Source organism: Bos indicus x Bos taurus, chromosome 1 (assembly GCF_003369695.1).
Source record: "Bos indicus x Bos taurus breed Angus x Brahman F1 hybrid chromosome 1, Bos_hybrid_MaternalHap_v2.0, whole genome shotgun sequence".
NCBI lineage: Eukaryota > Metazoa > Chordata > Mammalia > Artiodactyla > Bovidae > Bos > Bos indicus x Bos taurus.
The window spans coordinates 19,196,031-19,216,874 of record NC_040076.1 but is presented as its reverse complement, the minus strand read 5'-3'; the positions used below and the strand labels follow the sequence as shown (position 1 = coordinate 19,216,874).

At 38.2% G+C, this 20,844-nt stretch overlaps 2 protein-coding genes across 4 annotated transcripts in view; one reads left to right on the top strand and one right to left on the bottom strand.

Annotated features, from left to right (window-relative positions):
- The window catches only part of CXADR (CXADR, Ig-like cell adhesion molecule), a 64,852-nt gene extending 63,845 nt beyond the window's left edge, over positions 1 to 1,007 (top strand). For both annotated transcript variants that reach the window (XM_027546175.1, XM_027546086.1), the window contains one exon: positions 883 to 1,007. In XM_027546175.1, coding sequence (XP_027401976.1) covers positions 883 to 967 — 85 coding nt within the window. In that variant the 3' untranslated portion in view covers positions 968 to 1,007. The remainder of the gene's footprint in view (positions 1 to 882) is intronic.
- Positions 1,008 to 1,606: 599 nt separating this feature from the next.
- On the bottom strand, positions 1,607 to 20,612 carry BTG3 (BTG anti-proliferation factor 3). Of its 2 annotated transcripts, none has more exons than XM_027546304.1 (5): positions 20,447 to 20,612; positions 16,839 to 17,017; positions 12,267 to 12,404; positions 7,148 to 7,355; positions 1,607 to 2,275 (listed from the first exon to the last, which is right to left on the bottom strand). In XM_027546304.1, exons 2-5 carry the CDS (start codon positions 17,009 to 17,011, stop codon positions 2,036 to 2,038), a joined length of 759 nt encoding a protein of 252 aa, XP_027402105.1. In that variant the 5' UTR covers positions 17,012 to 17,017; positions 20,447 to 20,612; the 3' UTR covers positions 1,607 to 2,035. The 2 variants fall into 2 exon arrangements, with proteins under 2 accessions (XP_027402105.1, XP_027402197.1); XM_027546396.1 differs by having other exon boundaries at positions 20,376 to 20,610.
- Between the last annotated feature and the right edge of the window lie 232 nt (positions 20,613 to 20,844).

Genomic DNA, 20,844 nt, shown 5'->3' with positions numbered 1-20,844 from the left:
GAGAATAATACCATAGCTCTGTCGATAAGGGGCTTCCCTGATAGCTCAGTTGGTATACAGTCTGCCTGCAATGCAGGAGATCGTGCCTGGTTCCGATTCCTGGGTTGGGAAGATCCGCTGGAGAAGGGATAGACTACCCACTCCAGTATTCTTGGGCTTCCCTTGTGGCTCAGCTGGTAAAGAATCCACCTGGGTTAGGAAGATACCCTGGAGAAAGGAAAAGGCCACCTACTCCAGTATTCTGGCCTAGAGAATTCCAGGGACTGTTTAGTCCATGGGGTTGAAAAGAGTCAGACACAACTGAGCAACTTTAACTTCACTTCACTTCAGTTGGTAAAGAATCTGCCTGCAGTGCAGGAGACCTGGGTTCAAGCCCTGAATCGGGAAGATGCCCTGAGAAGGAAATGTCAACCCATTCCAGTATTCTTGGCTGGAGTATTCCATGGACTAAGGAGCCTGGCAGGCTACAGTCCATGGTGTCGCCAAAGTTGGACATGACTCTGCAGTTAACTAGCGCTACTGAAGAGCACAGTAACATTGAAACCAGAAGTCTCTGAGGTTTAAAGGTAAATTTTCTGTTGAGATTGCAGACATTTTGAATACCACATACCCTGAGAGCTATGTATCTTTATGATTTGTGCACTTTTCTGGTAGTCTATACTCAACAGAATTTACCAGCAACAGGAATATCTGGAACAGCCAAGGACATCCAATGTTTATTAGCAAGTGTTGATTTTTCTGATCAAATAATTTAGGACTAGAAATTTAAAGATGTGTATAATGAGAAAGTGTAATCATCTTAGTTTTTAAAAATACACCTTCGGGGAAAAAATACAATTTTTTTTTAAATCCAAATTTTTCTATCTCTTTTTGTTTTTGTAGTTCAAGTACACTTACGAGACTGATGGCACTACAGTGGTATAAATACGAAGGACCACTGAAGAATCTGAAGTACTGTACTGTTTGACTTTATTTTAGACCACTAATAAAGACTTTTAAAAATTCCATCGAATAGCTCAGACTGTATGGAAGACGCGGGTTCAATCCCTGGGTCAGGAAGATCCTCTGGAGAAGGAAATTGCAACCCACTCCAGTACTCTTGCCTGGAAAATCCCATGGACGGAGGAGCATGGCAGGCTACAGTCTATGGGGTCGCAAAGAGTCGGATACGACTGAGCGACGTCACTTTCACTTTCACTTTAATAAAGACTTTAACGTGTTGAAGAAAAAAAGCACAAGGCAGAGCTTAGAGCATCTACAAGGACATTTCTGCTTTATGCAGTGGCACTAGGCATAGTCAGATGTCTTATCAACATTTGTACAGGCCAAATTCCAGGCTAAGAAAATCCTATGTATAGTGACTTTGATGACTGAAAGATGTTTCACTGTATTTATATTTTCAATTAGGTACTACTAACAAATTTTAGACTTTTTATATGAATCACTTGCTACTATAGCCTTTGGGAAAGTTATGGTTAATAAAAAAATTTTTTAAAGAAAAATGGAAATTGCTACATGGCTTTTTCTTTGCTAAATATTTAACTAAACACTGCAGTGAGATATCCCTTTCACTCTTCTCTGTTTATGCACAGAACAGCAGCACACATTGTCATGCCTCAAACTACTTTTTATTTGCAACTACATGATTTTATGCAATTCTTCTAAACAACATAAAATAGATTTCCATGTGTATAAATAACTTACATACTTTCCATAAAGTAAATGCTCAAAGGTGCTAGATCATCCACTCCTACAGTATCCTCATAAGCAACAGAGCTGATGCACAATATATAAATACTCAAGTTTAATATTAAAAACTCAGGCACTTGACTAACTTTTATAAAGTTTCTCAAACTATATCAATATATCTAAAGTGCATATATATTTTTAAGAAAAGATTATTCTTAATAACTTCTCTATAAAAATAAGTTTGATGGTTTAGCCCATCTAACTTTACTACTTTAAGTATGAACTTTTAATGTGTAGTCAGGCTTATTCTACCTTCGCTCAACATGACACCAACAGACAAAAGCAGCTAGTGAGGTGCTAACATGTGAGGATTAATCCAGTGATTGCGGTCACAATGCATTCCAGGAGGAGGTACCCATGTTACTGGAACTGGGCGATATGGTTTATTCTTCCGTCCCTGATTTGGATAACCAAATGGAATGGGAGGAGGGTAGTGACTTTGATTGCCATTCCCTCGATACATTATTGGCTTTTTTCTGGGCAGCGGGTGCCACATTGGAAGAGGTGGGAATATTAATTCCGAAATCTGTAGGGAAAAGAAAATGGTAAATCAATAAAAAAACAAACTCACTCACCCACAACCCAAAGAGTAGCTCTAAGGGACATTCCCTACAGTCAAGTCTAAATATGTTAAAAACTTCAAATATAGTAAGTGATCAGTATTTTTCAAATGAACAAAAATTAATAAACTCAAACACACCCCTCGAAAACCAGGTATTCTCTGGCTGTATCAACCAGAAAAGATGAAAACACAGAATGAGTAGAGGCCTGTAAGGACACATCATGTTTAAGACCGCTGGTGTCCAAAGCTGGCTGAAGAGTCACCTATGAAGCTTTTAAACACAAAAATGTCATGCCCCAGTCCTGGTCTAGTGAACAGTATTAACAAAATTTTAGGAAGAGAGGCCAGGTATTTTGATGACACTCTGCAGGTAATTCTAATGTAGCCAGTTTAGCATTTTGGAACAACAATCTTAGATTATGCTGTAAGTCAAGTGGGACATCAAGTTCACATTATGCAAAATGTTTTCAGCAGTCTTGGACCTCTCTGCTCAGAATACTGTGCCCTGTGACTATGAGTTTCAGAGTTCTCTGATTTCTAATCTGCTCTTAGCATAGGGATTAAAAAATTTATATTCTGTATATCAGCACTACATTCAGGATAGAAAATTCAAAAGGCACGAAGTTGTATATAGTGGGAAAAAAAAGTCTCTCTTTATCTGATTACCAGCTACCCTCTCAGAGGCAGCAGACACTAATCAATTTTTTGATTACCTTTAGAGAGATTCTATGAATATACTTGTGTGTACATCAATATACACATTAAATATCCACAATTCTGCATACTGCTTCTATACTCAAATACATATCAGAGACATTCATATATATAATGACTTTTTCCATAAATCTACAGCTAGACAGTAATGCAGTGACTATGCCATAACTAAATCAAGTGGTATCTTGTTGATAGGACATTTCGGCTAGTTTCAGTCTTTTAAAACAACAATGCACAAAAGCACACAAAACAATGCTGCAGTGAATAACCTTAGCATGCACAGTTAATTCTTGATTACCTACAATGGGGAAATGAAAACATTTATTAATAGTTCCAACTAATAATTGACCTATACTAAAAACCAATAGTGAAGTGGAATGTTTTCATTTCTTTCTACATTGGGGTCCTGGTAAGCTTTTAAAACTCAAAAAGTAGACACAATTCTGGAACAATGATTCCCACAAGCAACCACTGTTCAAATTTCTATCACAGACTGAGTTTTCCCTGTTTGTGAACACCATATAAATGGAAGGTATATATTCTTTTGTGTCTAGCAATATTCTTTTTTTGGGGCTGTAACACATGACTTGTGGGATCTTAGTTTCCCTACCAGGAACCAACTTGTGCCCTTGGCAGTGAAAACAAGAGTCCTTAACCACTGGACCACTAAAGAATTCCCTGGCAAAATTGTTCTGCTCAAAAGAATGTTTTTTAGGTCCTTCTGTACTGTGTCTATTATGAAATCTGTTTTATTGTTATTATCCTATGGTATAAATGAATATATGACTATCTTCCGCCATTCACTTGTTAATGGATATTTGTTTTTTTTTACTGTTATAAACATTCTAGTAAGAGGCTTTGTAGATATGGTTCTTTTCATTTCTCTTGTTAAAATACTTAGGAGTGGAACTGTTGGGTTATAGGGCAGATGCATATTTAAGTGCCAAGCAGTTTTCAAAGTGATAGTACCATTTTTTACACTTTCATCAACAGTTTATGAATCCAGCTTCTTCACATCCTTGTCAGCACTTGGTACTGTCAGATGTTTTAATTTTAGCCATTCTGAAAGTAGTGTTTCACTGTGGCTTAAATTTACAATTACCTGATAACAAATAAGGCTGAGCACCTTTTTCATTTGCTTACTGGCCATTTATATAACTTCTTTTGTACAAGTGTTTTTTCACATCTTATACCCACTGTTGTTATTTGGATCATTTGTCTTTTATTGTTGATTTATAGGACTGATTTTTAAAGTATATTCTGAAAACAAGTCCTTTGACAAATATATGTATTGAGAATATTTTGTTCCAGCCTATACTTCTGCCCATTCATTTTCTTTACAGTTTCTTCTGATGGGCAAAGATTTTTAATTTTGATGAGGTCAAATTTAATAACATTTTTGGAAGAAATCTTTGCCTATCCTAAATAATAAAGGTATCTCCCTATGTTTTCTTCCAAGTGTCAGATTTAGCATTTATGTTTAGACCTGTGACCCATTTAAAATTAGTTGTTGTTGTTGTTGTTTTAATGTATGGAATAAGGTAGCAGTTAGGGTCACTTTTTAAAAAATAAATGGATTATCCAATCGTTTCAGTACCAGTTCTTATAGATTTTCCCCACTGAATTGCTTTGGCACTTATTAAAAAAAATTTTGTACGTAAATCTGTTCCAATAATATATTTGTGTATCTTTAAACCATTACCACAGGGATTGCCTAGTGGTTCAGTGGTAAAGAATTCATCTGCCAGTGTAGGAGAGGCGGGTTGATTCCTGGGTGGGGAAGATGCCCTGGAGAAGGAAATCATAACCCACTCCACTATTCTTGCCTGGGAAATCCCATGAACAGTGGAGCCTGGTGGACTACAGTCCATGGGGTCACAAAAGAGTTGGACACAACTTGGAGAGTAAACAACAAACCATTAACACACTGTCTTGATAAACATAATGACTTGATATTAGTGTGAGATCTCTGACTTGATTCTCCTTTCTTTCAATTTTATCTAGAAAAAAGCCTTTTGGGATTTTGATAGCAAGGTGAATCTATAGACCAATTTGGGGAGAAATTACATAATCTTCATTTTTAGTGGAGAATTATCTTTGGAGGTTCCTTTCAGAAAACACAGACCCCTATCAGAGAACAAAGACCCCCAAGCTAGAAATTATTTTGTCCATACTTTGATAACCTCTTTTTTTAAGGTTCTTCTTGGTAAAGCCAGATCCAAGATGAAAAAAATGGACAGGTAAAAAAGATCTTAAAGTGGACCATCTGCTCCAACTTTCTACACAATGACTGTTAAGAGCTGAACTATACTTCTCCATTATGAAATGTTTTGTGAAAGTGAATGTAATGTCAAAAAGAACTGTTTTATTTTAAAAGCACATAAAAGACACTTCCATTTCTATGCTTTTCTGTTAGAATTTTATCCCAGTAGTCTTTCAACAAGGGGGAAAACAAGTACAATTTAATTTTAAAAGAAAATCTAAAAATTAAAGGTCAATTTACTTGTAAAAATTAGTAGCAATAAGTTCAATTTGGGATTCATATTCTTGCTTTACTGAGTAACAACAAATAAAATTCTGAGATCAAATTACCACACATCTCAATGAATTGCAAGTAATTTAACAATGGTAATTTGTAGCACATAATGTATCACACAGGGAAAAAAAGTCCAAAATATTTATGTCAGTGGTCTTAAAATGATCCCTGAAATACAAATATTATGTTTACTTATCTATATAGGGACTCTATTGGGAAGGATACAAAAATAACTGGTAATGAACACCTTCATGCAAGGGCACAAGACTGGTGGCTGGGGAAGCGGAGGACCTGTCACTGTTGTACTCTGGCTTTCCAGGTGACGCTAGTGGTAAAGAATCTGTCTGCCAGTGTAGGAGACGTTAAGAGATGTAGGTACAATCCCTGGGTTGGGAAGAGTCCCTGAAAAAGGGCATGGCAACCTCTCCAATATTCTTGCCTGGAGAATCCCATGGACAGAGGAGCCTGGTGGGCTACAGTTTATAGGGCTGCAGAGTCGGACACAACTGAAGTGACTCAGCATGGACGCACATACTGTTTCAAGTTAATTTTTTAAAGGTTCAGTCTCTAATACTCATGATACTCTGATTTCTTACTCATTAAAATCTAAATTCTCATTTTAGGCCAAATCAAACCATACCAGAAACCTGTTATGTTTAATTATATCTAATTAAGCCCAACTTAATAAAAACAGGTATATTTAAAAATAGACTCAAAATCAGAAAAAGTACATGTACAGAATAAGGCTCAACTCAAAAGATTTTTTTTTTTTTTACTTGACAATATTTCCTGTTGAAAAGTCCTGTTAAGAATTTTACAATCTATAATACATTAACTGTTCTTTGGTATGTGGGGTATAAGTAATAAATAAGTGAACAAAGTACACGTCTGACTGCTATGTGTTAGTTGCTCAGTTGTGTCCCACTCTTTGTGACCATATAGACCACAGCCTGCCAGGCTCCTCTGTCCATATAATTCTCTGGGCAAGAATACTGGAGTGGGTTGCTATTCCATTTTCCAGGGGATATTCCCAACCCAGGGATCGAATCCGGGTCTCCTGAATTGCAGGCAGATTCTTTACCAACCGAACCAGCAGGAAAGCTCTCATGCTTGCTATATGATTCTTACATGTTAAGGCAAAGAAAGATATTGTTTTGGCTTGAATGAAAAATTAACTAAAGAAAAATTTATTGATGTTTCTCTTTAACCACAGGGAGGGAGGAACATGAAAGTTAAACCTAAAGTTACAAATTGGAAGAGTTAAAGGCTACAAAAAAAAAAAAAAGTAGCTGTTTCTGAAAGCACTAAGGATTTTAAAACATCAGAAATGTTTTATTTCCATGATTCTTCCTATTCTTTTTGAAATATATTTATCCTACATATTGAATAGTAAAGCAGACCTTTGATAAAATGACTCAGGATGCCTATTCTCATCTCAGATGAAACAGCTTCCCCTTAGTGTGGAAAGGCAAGAACTGTGATCTAAAATCTCAAGTCAGAAATCCTGGGCAATATGAGCAGAATTACCCAGGATGACCTTGCAAGCCCTGCTCAGGACCTTCAGTATGGAGCCACTTCATGGTTACCTGGTACACAGGGCTGGGGGTCGCAGCCACAGAATTCGGTTTCACTTCCACTTCCTTACATGTTTCTTCATCTGAAGAGGAGGATCCTGAATGATAATCAGAGGTAACCTTATCAAGGGCCCTGGTAACTTTCTTGGAAATCTCATCCTTGTTTTCATCCTCATTTTCAAAGCTGGCAACAATGAATGCATTATTTTTCTCTCCATACCTTAGAATAAAAAAATCCAAAAACAAAAAACTTAGAAACCCTGAAGTTATATCAACAAAGCAACAAATGTCCATAAAAACAACTGAACAGGTCTGGACATGCCACCAGTCCCGGGCCAAGAAGGAACCCTCCCAGAACTTGATTCTACATATATAGTATGTTAACCCAGCTCCATGCCAACAGGCAGGCGACAGTTTTCCAGTCTATTAACGTATCAAAAAAGTGACCTCATTCATTCTCTTTTCCGATTTTCTTTTTTACTGCCCCAAGAGAAATTCATTGATTACATTTTTGTATGCACCACTGAAATTGGCCATACATTAAAGTACTGGACATTTACATTAATACAGTAAAACTTTCTAATGAATTTTTAATTGACCCCTATATTGTAGATCATAGTAATTCAAGTCAAAAATCAACTAGATATTTCTTATGGGATTTACTTTTACTGCAATTAAATTAAAAAAGGGGCCTGTGTTTCCTGTATCTACACTGACAAAAATGAGAACTGAGGGAACTGTTGAGGTTAAAGAGAAAAAGAAAATATAGCTACTGTTGAGGAAAATAAAAGGATTTTTCTTGAATTACACTGCTGATTTCAGAGATTCCTATGATAAATGTTCACTTCTTTTAAGCAGTGTTTTTATTCTTCCAAAACATTTTTAAAGCCTTGATCTAAGAAAAACTGTCAGGATATCTAACTTTGGCTATTGGTTACTAGAAAAAAAAATTCTGCGATCAGGGGAAAATAGCATAATACACAGTAAAACTAGGAGTTTTCATTGAGAGGACAGAGAAGAAACCGACAAATCCATTCAAATAAATTAGACATCATAAACACTATGAAACAATTTCTAGGAAGTGTTAGGACAAAGGAAATGAACTGTTAAGCAGTCTTACACAACATGTAATTAAAGTTAAACAAATGATTCCAAGCTTACAAAATGTAAGAATGACTTCAAAAGAAAAATAAGGTTAACTATGATGTCAATTAATTTCAAGATAACTCATCTCAAATTATTTCTGAATCAGGATATTAACAATTAAGTAAAAGGCCTAATTACAACAAAGTCTATGAAAGTTTAAATAGCAATCAAGTAGTCTCATAGGTGAGTTCTATTTCTTTTAGCTGTGCTATCTTCTATTCTCATGGGCTGAATGGGGCCATAAATGCAATCTAAATACAGTATATAATTCCCTTTTTCTATTCTCTTTCAGTCTGTCTCATAAACTGCTATAGGATGGTGGAAAGAGCACAAGACATGTTTTTGGTTCTGCTCTGCCATGTACTAGCTGTAACCAGGTACAAGTTATGCAGTCTGTCCAGGCCTTAGTTTCTTATCTGCAGGATGAGGAAGCTGGAAATAGTTGGATAGTGGTTGTTCTTCAACTGGTGATTCTTCTTCTTAGAAAATGCCTGAACAATTGGGTGAGTTCTTCACAACACAGAATTCACGAACTACAATTTCAACTCAGGCAAAACAGAAAGGCAGGAAATCTGAGAAAAAACCCTACCTCAGTAGAAACAGAAACCTAAACCAAGGGCAGACATCTAAATGACTGAAGGATCAGCTTTATTAACTCAGATTTCTTTGACACTTGAGCTCAATTAGGTTTTGCATTTTTCCCTTGGTAGTATTTTGGCATGAGGGCTCTCTTCAGGGTAAGTGAAACAGCTTACTATATTACCGTAATAGCAGAACATGCAATTAATTCCTCAGAATTAGTAAGGGACAAGTTTTAAACTTTACAATTTAAAATTTAAACACACTGCTAAAACATTAAGACCAACTGAGTTAATTTGAAAAATATCAATAGTATCTAATGCTCTTTATCAGGAAAAGAAAGGATTACAGAAATTACAAACAAAAAAGAAGTGTAGACTACTGAGTAGATAATAACATGCCAGCTATTTGCAGGATTTCTCCTTATAGGAAAGATCTGTTTTCTATTCAGTATAATCTGAAGTATTTCACGAAGTGATTACCTTTCTAACTATATAACACTTTTCCATTTTTCCAATATCTATCCTGAGGGAATAATTCTATGAATAATGTTCTGAGTAGATTTCAAATATTTTTTACAACCACAGCCTTTAGTATACAATGATTTATTATTTTTAATGACTCACATTATTTATTCAACTATGTAACTGCTGTATCAGTTTTAATTTTCAGAATATTCCCAGTTTGGATTCAAAAGCACTAATAAATATCTCAATTTCCTTTATTAATTTATAGCAATCATCTCTACCCAATTACTAACACTTTGTTTCCTCTGGGGTTTCTATCATCACTTAATGAACATTCTAAAGATAATTTCTATTAACTGTGAAGAAACTCACATCATAGTCAATTTGGGGCAAAATTTTGATCATACAGAAGGCAATGCAAGGATTTTCTTATACTAGCAAGATGAGAAAGCTCAGTAATTTTTCATTATCTGGTATTATCATATAATGAAGTATTCACTTTAAAACAGAATGTCCACGTAACTAAAGCTCTCATCTTCAGGTGTCAAGATATGGTTTAAGCATTTCAAATAAATATGTCCATAATGTTCATGTAATTCACCAACTTCTTAAACATCCTTGGATATAGAAACTTTCCCCTATGATTTAAGACTGTTGTATTAAATATTCCTTATTTGACAGTGTGATAATATATTTGGCTCAACTCTTGCTTTTTTGTTCCCACTTCTATGTTAGACTATTACTTTTTTTGTAAATTTATGACAACAGTATCCTAGGGGACTGGTTCCAGGACCATCCCCTCCCCCTCCTCTCCCAGTGTGAAAATCTATGGCTGCCCAAGTATTGTACCTTAAATAAAATGGCAAGGTATTTGCATACAACCTGCCCACACGCTCCCATACACTTTAAACTATCTCCAGATTACTTATCATATCTAATACAATGTAAATATTATGCAGATACTTTGAATATTATGTAAATAGTTGCATAGCATGGCAAATTCAAGTTTTGCTTTTTAGAACTTATCTTTAATTTTTTCCCCTCAAATATTTTTGAACTAAAGTTGGTTGAATGGGTGGATATGGAACCCTCAGATATGGAAAGTCAACTGTATTTTGAACAGTCCCCCTTCAAATGTCATGTAAGTCTTAATGGCTTAAAAAACTATACAACTTAAAGAACTGTGCATGAAGTAAGAGTAAATCAGGATCAACGTATAGGCCTTAAAAAAGTAAGTATTTCAATATAGTTATTTTTGTGATAGCTATTTCTTATATACTGAAAAGTCTTCTGCAGGGATTCAGTGGACCAAGTCTACAAAACAAAGTCTGACCCTGGCCTGAGGTAAATCCGTCCTTAGTCCCAGACTCTAAAAATTGTCTGACCTTCTCAGACCAAAAATTGCTGCTATTCCTTTTTATGAGAAATAAGTACTGGAAAATCTACCTGCCTCCAGTTTTCCAAAGCAATAAGCTTACATAAGACACCAGCTTACATCAAGCAGCCCCAGGGTGGTCTAGAAAATTGTTGCAGAACAACCATGTATTTATCCAGCATGTCTTCGTCACCACTTTCATTGATGAAGATCAAGTCACAGCCCATGACCACCTTTAGAAGATATTAGGGTTACATCAAAAGCACCTCTACTACAATCAATGGGTAAACTGTACCTCTAAACCAAAGAGAAAACCCTAATGGAACAGCTGTAGGAAATCACTCACAGGGGGTTCCATGCATCTGTTCATCCTGTCTGGAAACATCTTTCCTACTTTGTCATCTAGTCAGTCAACTGCAACTCCTTCACCACTCAGCTCAAGTATCACCTACTCAATAAAATCAGTCCTCTGTATCTATGGGTTCTGCATCCGTGCATTCAGCCAACCACAGACCAAAAATATTGGGGGGAAAAAAATCTAGAAAGTTCGTAAAAGAAAAACTTGAACTTCTTCAATTTAAGGCAACTATTTACATAGCATTTACATTGTATTAGGTATTATAAGTAATCTAGAGATGATTTAAAGTAAATGGGAGGTTATACACAAGTTATATGCAAATACTGCACTATTTTATATAAGGGACGTGGGCATCCAAGGATCTTAGTTCTGGCTGTGTATGCGCGTGTGTGGTGAGGAGTGTCCTGGAACTAATCCTTCACTGATTTACCAAGGGGTGACTACAGTCTTCCGTGAGGCAGTAACTTTCTCCTTTGTGCCACCAACCAGGGCATCTTGTACATATTTCTATTATAGCATAAATCTCACTCTGTTGTTATCTGCTTATTCTTTCTTCTCCCTTATTACGCTTTGAACTACCTGAAAGAATAATGTCACTTTCATTTCCACAACTAAGAATGCCTGGTCCACAATGAATGCTTTTAAAGTGAATGAAGTTCAGCTTCATACCTAACACACCTAGCTTTTACAATTCTGCTCATTAGGAAACAAGAAATAATTTCCATTATGAAAATAAAACCACAGAAAGTTCACTCAGCCACTTAAAAGCCAAAAGGGGCAGGGGGCAGGGAGAGGCAAGAGTAGAAACAAACAGCAACAGAGACCAACCAAAAGTAATTATCCAGTATTATTTGGGATTAGCAACTTTCCTAGTTTGAAGAGGGGAAAGGGCACTATCAAATGCGAGAAGGTAATAACTGACCTATGGGGAGTCAAGGTATCTAAATTCTACAATAAACTTGGTAAAGCTCTTCAAAAAAAAACCCCTACTCTATCATTTCTTAAGTTTCTTTAGTTGTAAAACAGGAGTGTAACCAGTCTTTTACTATCACCTCCTAGAAGATTAGTTTACAAAATTCACATCTGAGAAAGCCAAACAACCAGCTCCTGGCCATTAAGATACGTGTATAGGCAGTACCTGAGAGAATTTCATAAAAATCAATTCCAGCATGGTGATCAGTTCAGTTGCCAAACTCAAGAACTCACCTACAGCACACCTCACATGGGTCCACCCATAGAGTGAGTTCCTTTGGCAAGCCCAGGTCACTGTACAAGATGCAGCTGTTCTCACAGGCTTTCAGGACATCAGGATCAACTCTCTGAAACTTATTGACACGAATGCATCTACAAAAAAGTGGAGTAATGTTAATAGCTTTAAATAAAATTTAAACCAGAAACTTAGTTATATCTACTAGTATTTGCCAACATGAATTAAAAAAAATAAAACCCTGGTAAAGAACTCAGGAATACCTATCCTAAATAGATTAACAAATCTGAACTAAAGGCAAAGAGACAGCAGCAGCATCAATGCTGCTGTCTACCCAGCCTGGTAGAAAGAAGAGGGCATCTGCATGAGCACAGGGAAATCAGAACTGGCTCTACCTCATTTCAGATAGTAACTACTCAACCTCACATGTACTTCAACAAGCAAGGAGTATGAAAGTTGCATGAAATTACTTAGAACTTTGAATGCAAAAAATTAGCCAAATTCCTATATAACAAAATCTCCAGCTAACAAAAAGACCTCAACTAATGTTTTAAACAATATTCAGAAATTTTTGTGACAAGTTTTGCTCTGTCATTACTTTGCTTAAGAAGAGTATCCTTTGCCTTACCTATAACTGTTCTCTAAATACCAAATCAGTCAAGGACACAGAACCATTTTTATCATGTATTAAGAGTAAAATATAATCCAAAAGTGTTACTGGCTTATTTAAGTTGTGTTACTCAAGGGTTTTCCTATTTTTTAGTTAGCAAAAAAGTGAAAAAATTCTAAACCAATAAAGACTGTTCCAGCACACAGTTTATAGGATCTTAGTTCCCTGACCAGGGATCAAACCTGGGCCCACAGCAGTAAAAGCACAGAGTCCTAACCACTGGGCTACCAGGGAATTCCCATCTGTCCCATTTTTTCTTTTAACTCAAGAAGTACCAACCACAGCTACCTAACAGAATGCTCAAAGATGGCTCTCAGTATGAATGCAAAAATACCTCTTAAAGTAAGTATCCTGCTTACATAGAGAAATTTTTAGTTACAATGAAAGTATTTACTGCCTACAGCTAAGAAATGAACCAAGAGAATCCAGGTTTTTGTACTAATCCTGATTTATAGTGTGAAAGTATGAAAGTAAAAGTGTTATGTCTCTCAGTCATGTCCAACTCTTTGTGATCCCTATGGACTGTAGCCCCCAGGTTCCTCTATTCAAGAGATTCTTCAGGTAAAAATACTGGAGTGGGTAGCTATTCCCTTCTCCAGGGGGTCTTCCCATCCCAGGGATTGAACCTGGGTCTCCTGCACTGCAGGCAGATTCTTTACCGTCTGAGCCACCAGAGAAGCCCACGATTTACAAGGTGAATTTAGATTAAATCATTTTACTTCTTCTTCAGACCCAAAGCTTTAAAATATAGAAAATATAAGTTAATTGACAAATATTGATAATACTACTAACTATAATACTGTAACATCAAGAGAATAATGTGTTTATATTTAATTAGTCAATTTCCATTTTCATTTAAAACAGTGAAAAAGTTCTCATTAGATAATAGCTAATATATATTTCTAAGTAATAATAATAACAACCCTTTTTGAAAGTTTTCTAAATACTTTGTATGTATGGCCATACCTCAGACATTGTGGGTTGGTTAAAGACCAGAGCAATAAAGTAAGTATCACAATAAAGCCAGTCACAAATTTTTTATTTCTCAGTGTATATAAAAGTTATATTTATACTACACTGTAGTCTATTAAATGTGTAATAGCATTACATCTAAAACACAATATACATAGCTTTATGCTAAAAAATGCTAACCATCACCTGAGCCTTCATCGAGTCTCTGTAATAGTAACATCAAAGATCCCTTATTACAGATCACTGAAACAAATATAATAACAAAAAAGTATGAAATACTGTAAGATTTACCAAAATGTGACAGAGACGCAAAGTGAGCAAATGCAATTGCAAATGTGGCGCTGATAGACTTGCTCAATGCATGCTTGCACAAAACTTCAATTTATAAAAACCACATCTGTGATATAAAATAAAGCAAAGTACAATAAAACAAAGTATGTCTATATTAACTCTTTAAATTTTCACATTGATCCTGTGAGTTACATACTATTTTCTCCATTGCAAGAAAGAAAGGAGGCAGAGAGAGTTTGAGTAACTTGCCCAACATTACCCGGCAAGAAAGTAGTGAATGCAGGGTTCAGATCCACAACAGATGCCAAAGTTCATCTTATTGAACAACCCAATTAGGCCTATATTTATCATAACATCACCATTAACAATTTAGCAAATTCAGAGTAAAAATTTAAAACTAGTTTAAAACATGTAAGAAAATCTTTGTTCCTTTCTATGAGATGGTCTTATGTTATAGATTCTAATGTTGTGTAGGTTGATTCAAAAGTCCCATGTGCCCAGGATCAAAATCAGTTAAGGGTAAGGAGATAGATCTTACATGTATACATGTATGTGTTTTTTAACACACAGTGAAGATGTAGGCTCTGAGCTTAAAAAAAAATATGTAAATATAAAGGCTTAGAGACACTGTTTCAACAAAATTTGCATACCATACATATTTCTATGCTATTTTTTTTTCACTCTAGATACTGTGACTACTTACCCATTAGCCACTCTTCAAAAACAAGATTTTAAAAGTTGCATAAAAATAGTCTATCATTTACTTGACAGTGTAGTGCTTTCCAATTTTTTGCAATTATAAAGTGTAAGAAATATCCATATTCATACATATTTGTCTGCATTTCTGATTATGATTCTAGAATAGATTTTAGGAGACTCAGTTTTCAAAGACTATGAATATTTTTACAGATCTCGGTAATGTTGCCAAATTGCCCTTATTTGTGTATGTTGCAGAGAAACATACTAATATAAAAACTTTAGAAGAAAAAGAACACTTCCAACCTACTCTATGAAGAGTCTAAAACTTTGGTTAATTCTATAGTCTACTAATTTTTATAAAAGAAAACAACCCACTATTAACTCTAATAGTTTTCTACTTCAAAGATGGCTTCAAAATGACTCAATAATGATAGTTCTGATTACATGCCAATTTAATCCTGTTTGGCTAACTTTTTTCCTCAAGTTTTTGAAATTAATGGAAATGAAATTGTACACTGTCTGATCTTTAAGCATTTATTTGACAGTGTCTCCTTTTTCAGTAACAGTACAGTGGCTTGGCACTACCAAAAGCCTTAGTCCAATGTCAATTACATCAGTGTAAAAAGCCTCAAGAGCTCTAATTCACAAAAGCTGTACACTTTATCAGAAATGAAGATATGCAGGAAAAAACTGAGAGAATCAAGTGAGAGGATAAAAAACAATAACTTGAATTATATCCACATCTCTACTTTCACTCACATTTTCCAGTATACTAGGAAACCTCTTTGGATAAAAATGAGAGAGAAATATATCAATTACTTTGATTCTTTTCAACAGATCACATGCTTACCTTGCTTTTCACAAATGAAAACTAAACAAGTCATATTTTTACCTCCTTTGCACACTGAATAGTCATACACTTGACAAGAACACAGTGACTGGAAGAAAATTCTTTTTACTGTGAAGTGCTGATTTGTGGAGGAATCTTTAGGGGCAGCAATATGCATAAATAAAAGAATTTATATTCATGACAGTCACAACTGTTCCACTTTTATTTTTTGGTCACATCCACAAATGGGACACAGTTTGACAGCTGAGTTTAGTAGAACATTCTCAACTCAGGTTCCCAAGTAGTCACATAAACACTAAAGAGAGAACATGCCAGGACAAGTTTTACAGGAGTCTGCTCTTCTTTAAACTGTATATGCAACTTATAAACTGGAGTACAAAAGACAGCTGGGAGTGAGAACTGCCTTCACCCTCAGAGACAAGGCAGTGGTCAGACTGTGGTGTAACAGAAAGCTCCTAAGAATTTAGGGTGAGTTAGACCTGAATTCAAATTCCAGAGCTAGTATTTACCATTTGCAAATCATAGGTAAGTTACCTTCATCTATAAAATGGTTACACTGGCTTCTACTACAACGAATTATGCACAGTACAAATGAAATCATTCCTGTGTCGAGAACATATCAGGTGTTCTAATAATCTTATTTCTCATTTGCCAGAAAACTTTTAATATGTCGCATGTAATTTACTTTTAGATACAAGGATCTCATTTCTCTCAGCTCTCACCATGCCCTTTTCTAAGTGATAGTTTCAGGGGTCCTCTACAATTGTGAAAATCCTCAACTACCTGTGATACACAAAGAAAAACACTCAGGAGTCACACTATGACCACAAAACTAATTCCCAGGAGTCTACAGATTGGCATCCCAAGTCCAGGCAGTAGGAGTCCCAACAACAAATGCTTGTATTTTTAAGTGAATAAGGAAAAAATAAATGAGCCACTCCTGAGCTGGGTATGATGCAGCTAAACTGTGAAAGACATAGACAGGACACCATCACTCCTCTGGCTCCTAACCCTAACCCTAACCCTTTGAGGAGCTGATGATCATCCCCTTCACTCAGTCCAATTCAAATGTCCAAGCTAATCCTTTACCTGTAGGCTTGTCCTTTTGATGGTTTTTCCGGATACCAGTGATTTTTATATTTTTCTTGAAGTATCAGGGTCAATTTCTCAGCAAACCTCTCGACTGCTTCTTTTTTCAATTTATCATGTTTTCGAACTAGTCTTGTGAAAAAGAAGACTACAGCAGCAATTTCGTTCTTCATTTTCTCCTGCAAAGATAAAATAGTTTTTCTCAAAAAAGTGGAAACATCAAAATTTGAAGATAAAGCTCTGTGAAATATACCTCCTTTACAGCCCCCTTTCCTCCTGCCAATTTTATCTCATGTTTCATTGGCTGATATCTGGAGCAAGGAACAGTCACTAATTTATGCCATAAAGACCTTATTATTAAATACTGCTTAAGAATTTTATCACCTTTGTAAGGAGTTCACTAAAGAGAGCACACCAAGTTGTTCCTGTTAGCTAAAATAAAAATCAGAGATATCACTCAGAAGTACTACAATGATACCACTATAAGCTTTTACTACATGCATAAATATTTAACTATAATAATTCAAGTTTAAAATTATAAGAAATAACATGTACTTTAAAACATAAAAAAGTCCACTTTAAAATCCAGTATTGTAGAGCCAATATAGAAAACAGTTTAGCAGTTCCTAAAAAGGTCATATATATAGGGCTACCACATGACCCAGCAATTCTACTTCTAGCTCTATACCCAAGAAAAATGAAGCCATATGTTCACACAAAAACTTGTACACAAATGTCTGCAGAAACATTATTCATAATAACCAAAAAGCAGAAACAAACTAAATGGGGAGCAACCGATATATGCATAAATAAAATGTGGAATATTATTCATCAACAGAAATGACAAACTGGTAGGTGCTACAACATGTATGAAACTTGAATACATTATGCTAAGGGAAAGAAGCCAAAAGACCAAATACTGTATAACACTATATGAAATGTCCAGAATAAGCAAATCTATATAAACAGGAAATAGATTAGTGGCCTAGGGGTAGGAGAATGGGGGAGGAGTGATGTCAGTGAGTATAAGACTGCCTTTTGAAATGATGAAAATGTCCTAAAATTGACTGTGGTGATGGTTCTACAACTTAGTGAATATACTAATACCAATGAACTGTACATTTTAAATGCGTGGATTATAGAGTGTGTGAACTATATTTCAACAAACCTGTCATACACAAAGATCCACCATCGAGCTTCTCTAAGTATTCTTTCAGGACCAGAGACATAGGTAAATATGACCAAAAAACCCAGCTCTATCAAAGCATATTTAAGAAAGTGGAAATTCAGGATCATTCATGGAAAACCAAACTAAAAGGAATAATTAGACATTCAGTTGCATTTTGGAACTGCCTCAAGAAGGATTCTTTTTAAACGTCAGATCTGATTTATCATTGATTAATCCATAAAAGCAAAAACCTTGTACTGGATATCTTTCTTGTACTGGGATTGTTTCAATGTATATTCTGTCTTTACCCGATGAGCTCATTCATTTGGCTGCTGTAAGTAACTTGGAGTTATCAGATGCTGCATTTACTAAGCAACACCACCTTTTCAGAGCCAATTATTAAAGACATACAGCCTCTGCTATGTCTGGTGTAAAAACTGACTAACCTAGCCTATAGTTCTTTCAGATTTAAAAACTAAAGCTGATTCTGTTAGCTTCCTTTTTCTTTTCCCAAACTTCCTCTTAAAGTCTGTCTTCATAGTATGATTCCTTTCCTCCTTGTGCAAATTCAAACAAGGGACATCAGTGTGAAATAAATTCTGTATGGTATTTGAGAAGTATGCTGGCAGCCATAGCTACCCTGATCCTAGATGGGAAGACACCCAAACCTTCCTCCTGGAACCCTAGAATGGGTTTCTTCTATGGCCAGCGGCACACAACCCCAGCCCTCTGCAACTGCTGTGCAGCCTCCTGTTGAAAAAAACGTCAGCCATTTCCACATATAAAGCTATATTTATACTCCACCACGTTATGATAGAAAAGAAAACCCACTGCAATTTAATATATGCTTTGGGATGAAACTTGCTGATGGAACTACATCAGCCTCCACCCCACCAAAGAAAACAAGGAATCACGCTAAAGAAATATACTCCATCCCCAACTAACTCATTTTCTTCATTCAATTTGCCAACTCTGCTCTACATATCTGAGTGTGGGGTTTTGTTTTCCTTTCTTGCCCCCCTCCACCCCTCCTCGGCCCTCTGTTTCACATCAGAAAATAAAAGGAAGAAAGGAAGGAAAGAACCACTTAGTGGTGGCTTTGGGTTGTAACACAAGATGAGTCATACGGAATTTTTTTTTTTTTTTTTTTCTTCACTTTTGAAGGAATAGTGCCTGATTTGCTGACAATTTAACCCACCCTCACAGGTCAGTATTCCAGGAGGATCCGAAGGGTACCCCTCAGAGGGGAGAGTTATAAAGTCAGGAAGCAGAACCCAGCAAGGCCCAGAAGACCCGAGGTACGCAAGCGAAGTATCTCGAGTAAGGGGCCACAAACCCTCCACCCACACTCGGAGCGAAAAGCTCCCATTTTAAATCTCGCACGGTGACGTCATCCGGGGACGCAGTCACCGCGGCAGCTCCTCAAGTTCTACTTTGTTCCACAGTCTCCTCGGCTCCCGGCGGCGGGCCGAGAACCCCAAGGAAAACCCAGCCCTGCCTGCCAGGAGTTTGTAACTTTGTACTTTTCCCTCCCTTGTAACGAGAGGCGAGTCGAGCCCGTTTCTGGAAACAAGTATTTTTCCGGACAGACTTTCCCAAGGTTGAGGGAATCCCAGCCGCGGGGGGCGGGTGAGGAGCCTCGGACCAGCCTCGCGGCGCCACAAAGCGGGCTCCAGACCCCGAGAGGCAGGATTCCCGCGGCGCTGGGAGGTGGGCTTTTCATGCCCCGGCAGCCCGCGGCCCGGCACTGGCACGGGGCTCTTGAGGAGCGCTAGGTGAGGGGGCACCCCACGTATCCACCCACTCCTGGAAGAACCGCCCGCGAGCGCGTCCAACTTCTGCAATCGCGGATTTTCCCGAGTTAAGGGGGCAGGGCCCCGAACCCCGTTCCCTTCCTCCCCCGCGAACAGTCGCGCAGGGTCCGTCGCCCCCGGGCAGGTTCCAGCCTTCGGAGGCCCGGGTTCGAGAACTCGACTGCCCTCAGGCGCGACCTCCCTCCACCCCGACACAGCAAGCCGGGTCTCCAGGTCCAGAAAACCCACGGCCGCGCGAGGAAGGCTGTCGCCCACCCCGAGCGGAAGGTAACGCGCTGTGGAAACGTGGCAGGAGCCTCTAGGCGGCGTCTCCGCCGTCGCGATGCCCCTGAGGGTCTCGCGGAAACCCTCGAGGACCGCCCCCTTCAGTTCCCAGCCCTTCCTTCGCGCCGGGCCAGAGCCGATGCAAGCCTGTTTGACCCAACACTCCTCGCGGTCCCCCCACGCACTGCCCGCCCGCGAGCCTTCGACGTGGCCTCCTGGGCGCCCGGACCACCCTCCTCCCGCTGCCCTGAGCCCCGCCATGTCCGCCTCCTCCTGGCCCAGTCCTCTCACCGCCGCCGCCTCCGCTCTGGGGCCACAGATTCGGCTACCCCGACAGTCCCCGGGCCGGGAACCGAACGTACCGCCTTAGCGGACAGGCGCTCAGTGGTAACGAGCGCTGCAAGCCTCGTCAGGTTTGTGAGGCTCCCGCGTCGTCGGGCTGCCAAGCGCGCGCTGAGAGGGCGGGCTGGCTAGCGCGCGAGAGCTAGCGAACGCGGCCCAGAAGCGACGCGCGGGGGGCTCGCGGGCCGGAAGAGGGGCGGGGCGATGACCCGGGAAAGGGATGGCGCCGCTCAGGACTGGCTCGCGCTCCTAGGGGGAGGAGCCTGAGGCGGGGCTTCGCCTCGGCCACGCCCCCGGGGCGCCGGCCTCGCGGCGCGGGCGGCGAAGCACCCTCAGTCGTATCACGCGCGCGGCAGACCCTCCAGTCCGAGCACCAGGGCAACAACGCCATGGGCTTCCCCCTTCCGGAAAGAATGGC

Coding starts and splice junctions, on each gene's coding strand:
- BTG3 (XM_027546304.1), bottom strand. CDS start 17,011: ATGAAGAACGAAATTGCTGCTGTAGTCTTCTTTTTCACAAGACTAGTT. Junction 7,356..12,266: donor CCATGTGAGGTGTGCTGTAG/GTGAGTTCTTGA, acceptor TTTTATTCTAAG/GTATGGAGAGAAAAATAATG. Junction 2,276..7,147: donor CCCCCAGCCCTGTGTACCAG/GTAACCATGAAG, acceptor TTTTCCCTACAG/ATTTCGGAATTAATATTCCC.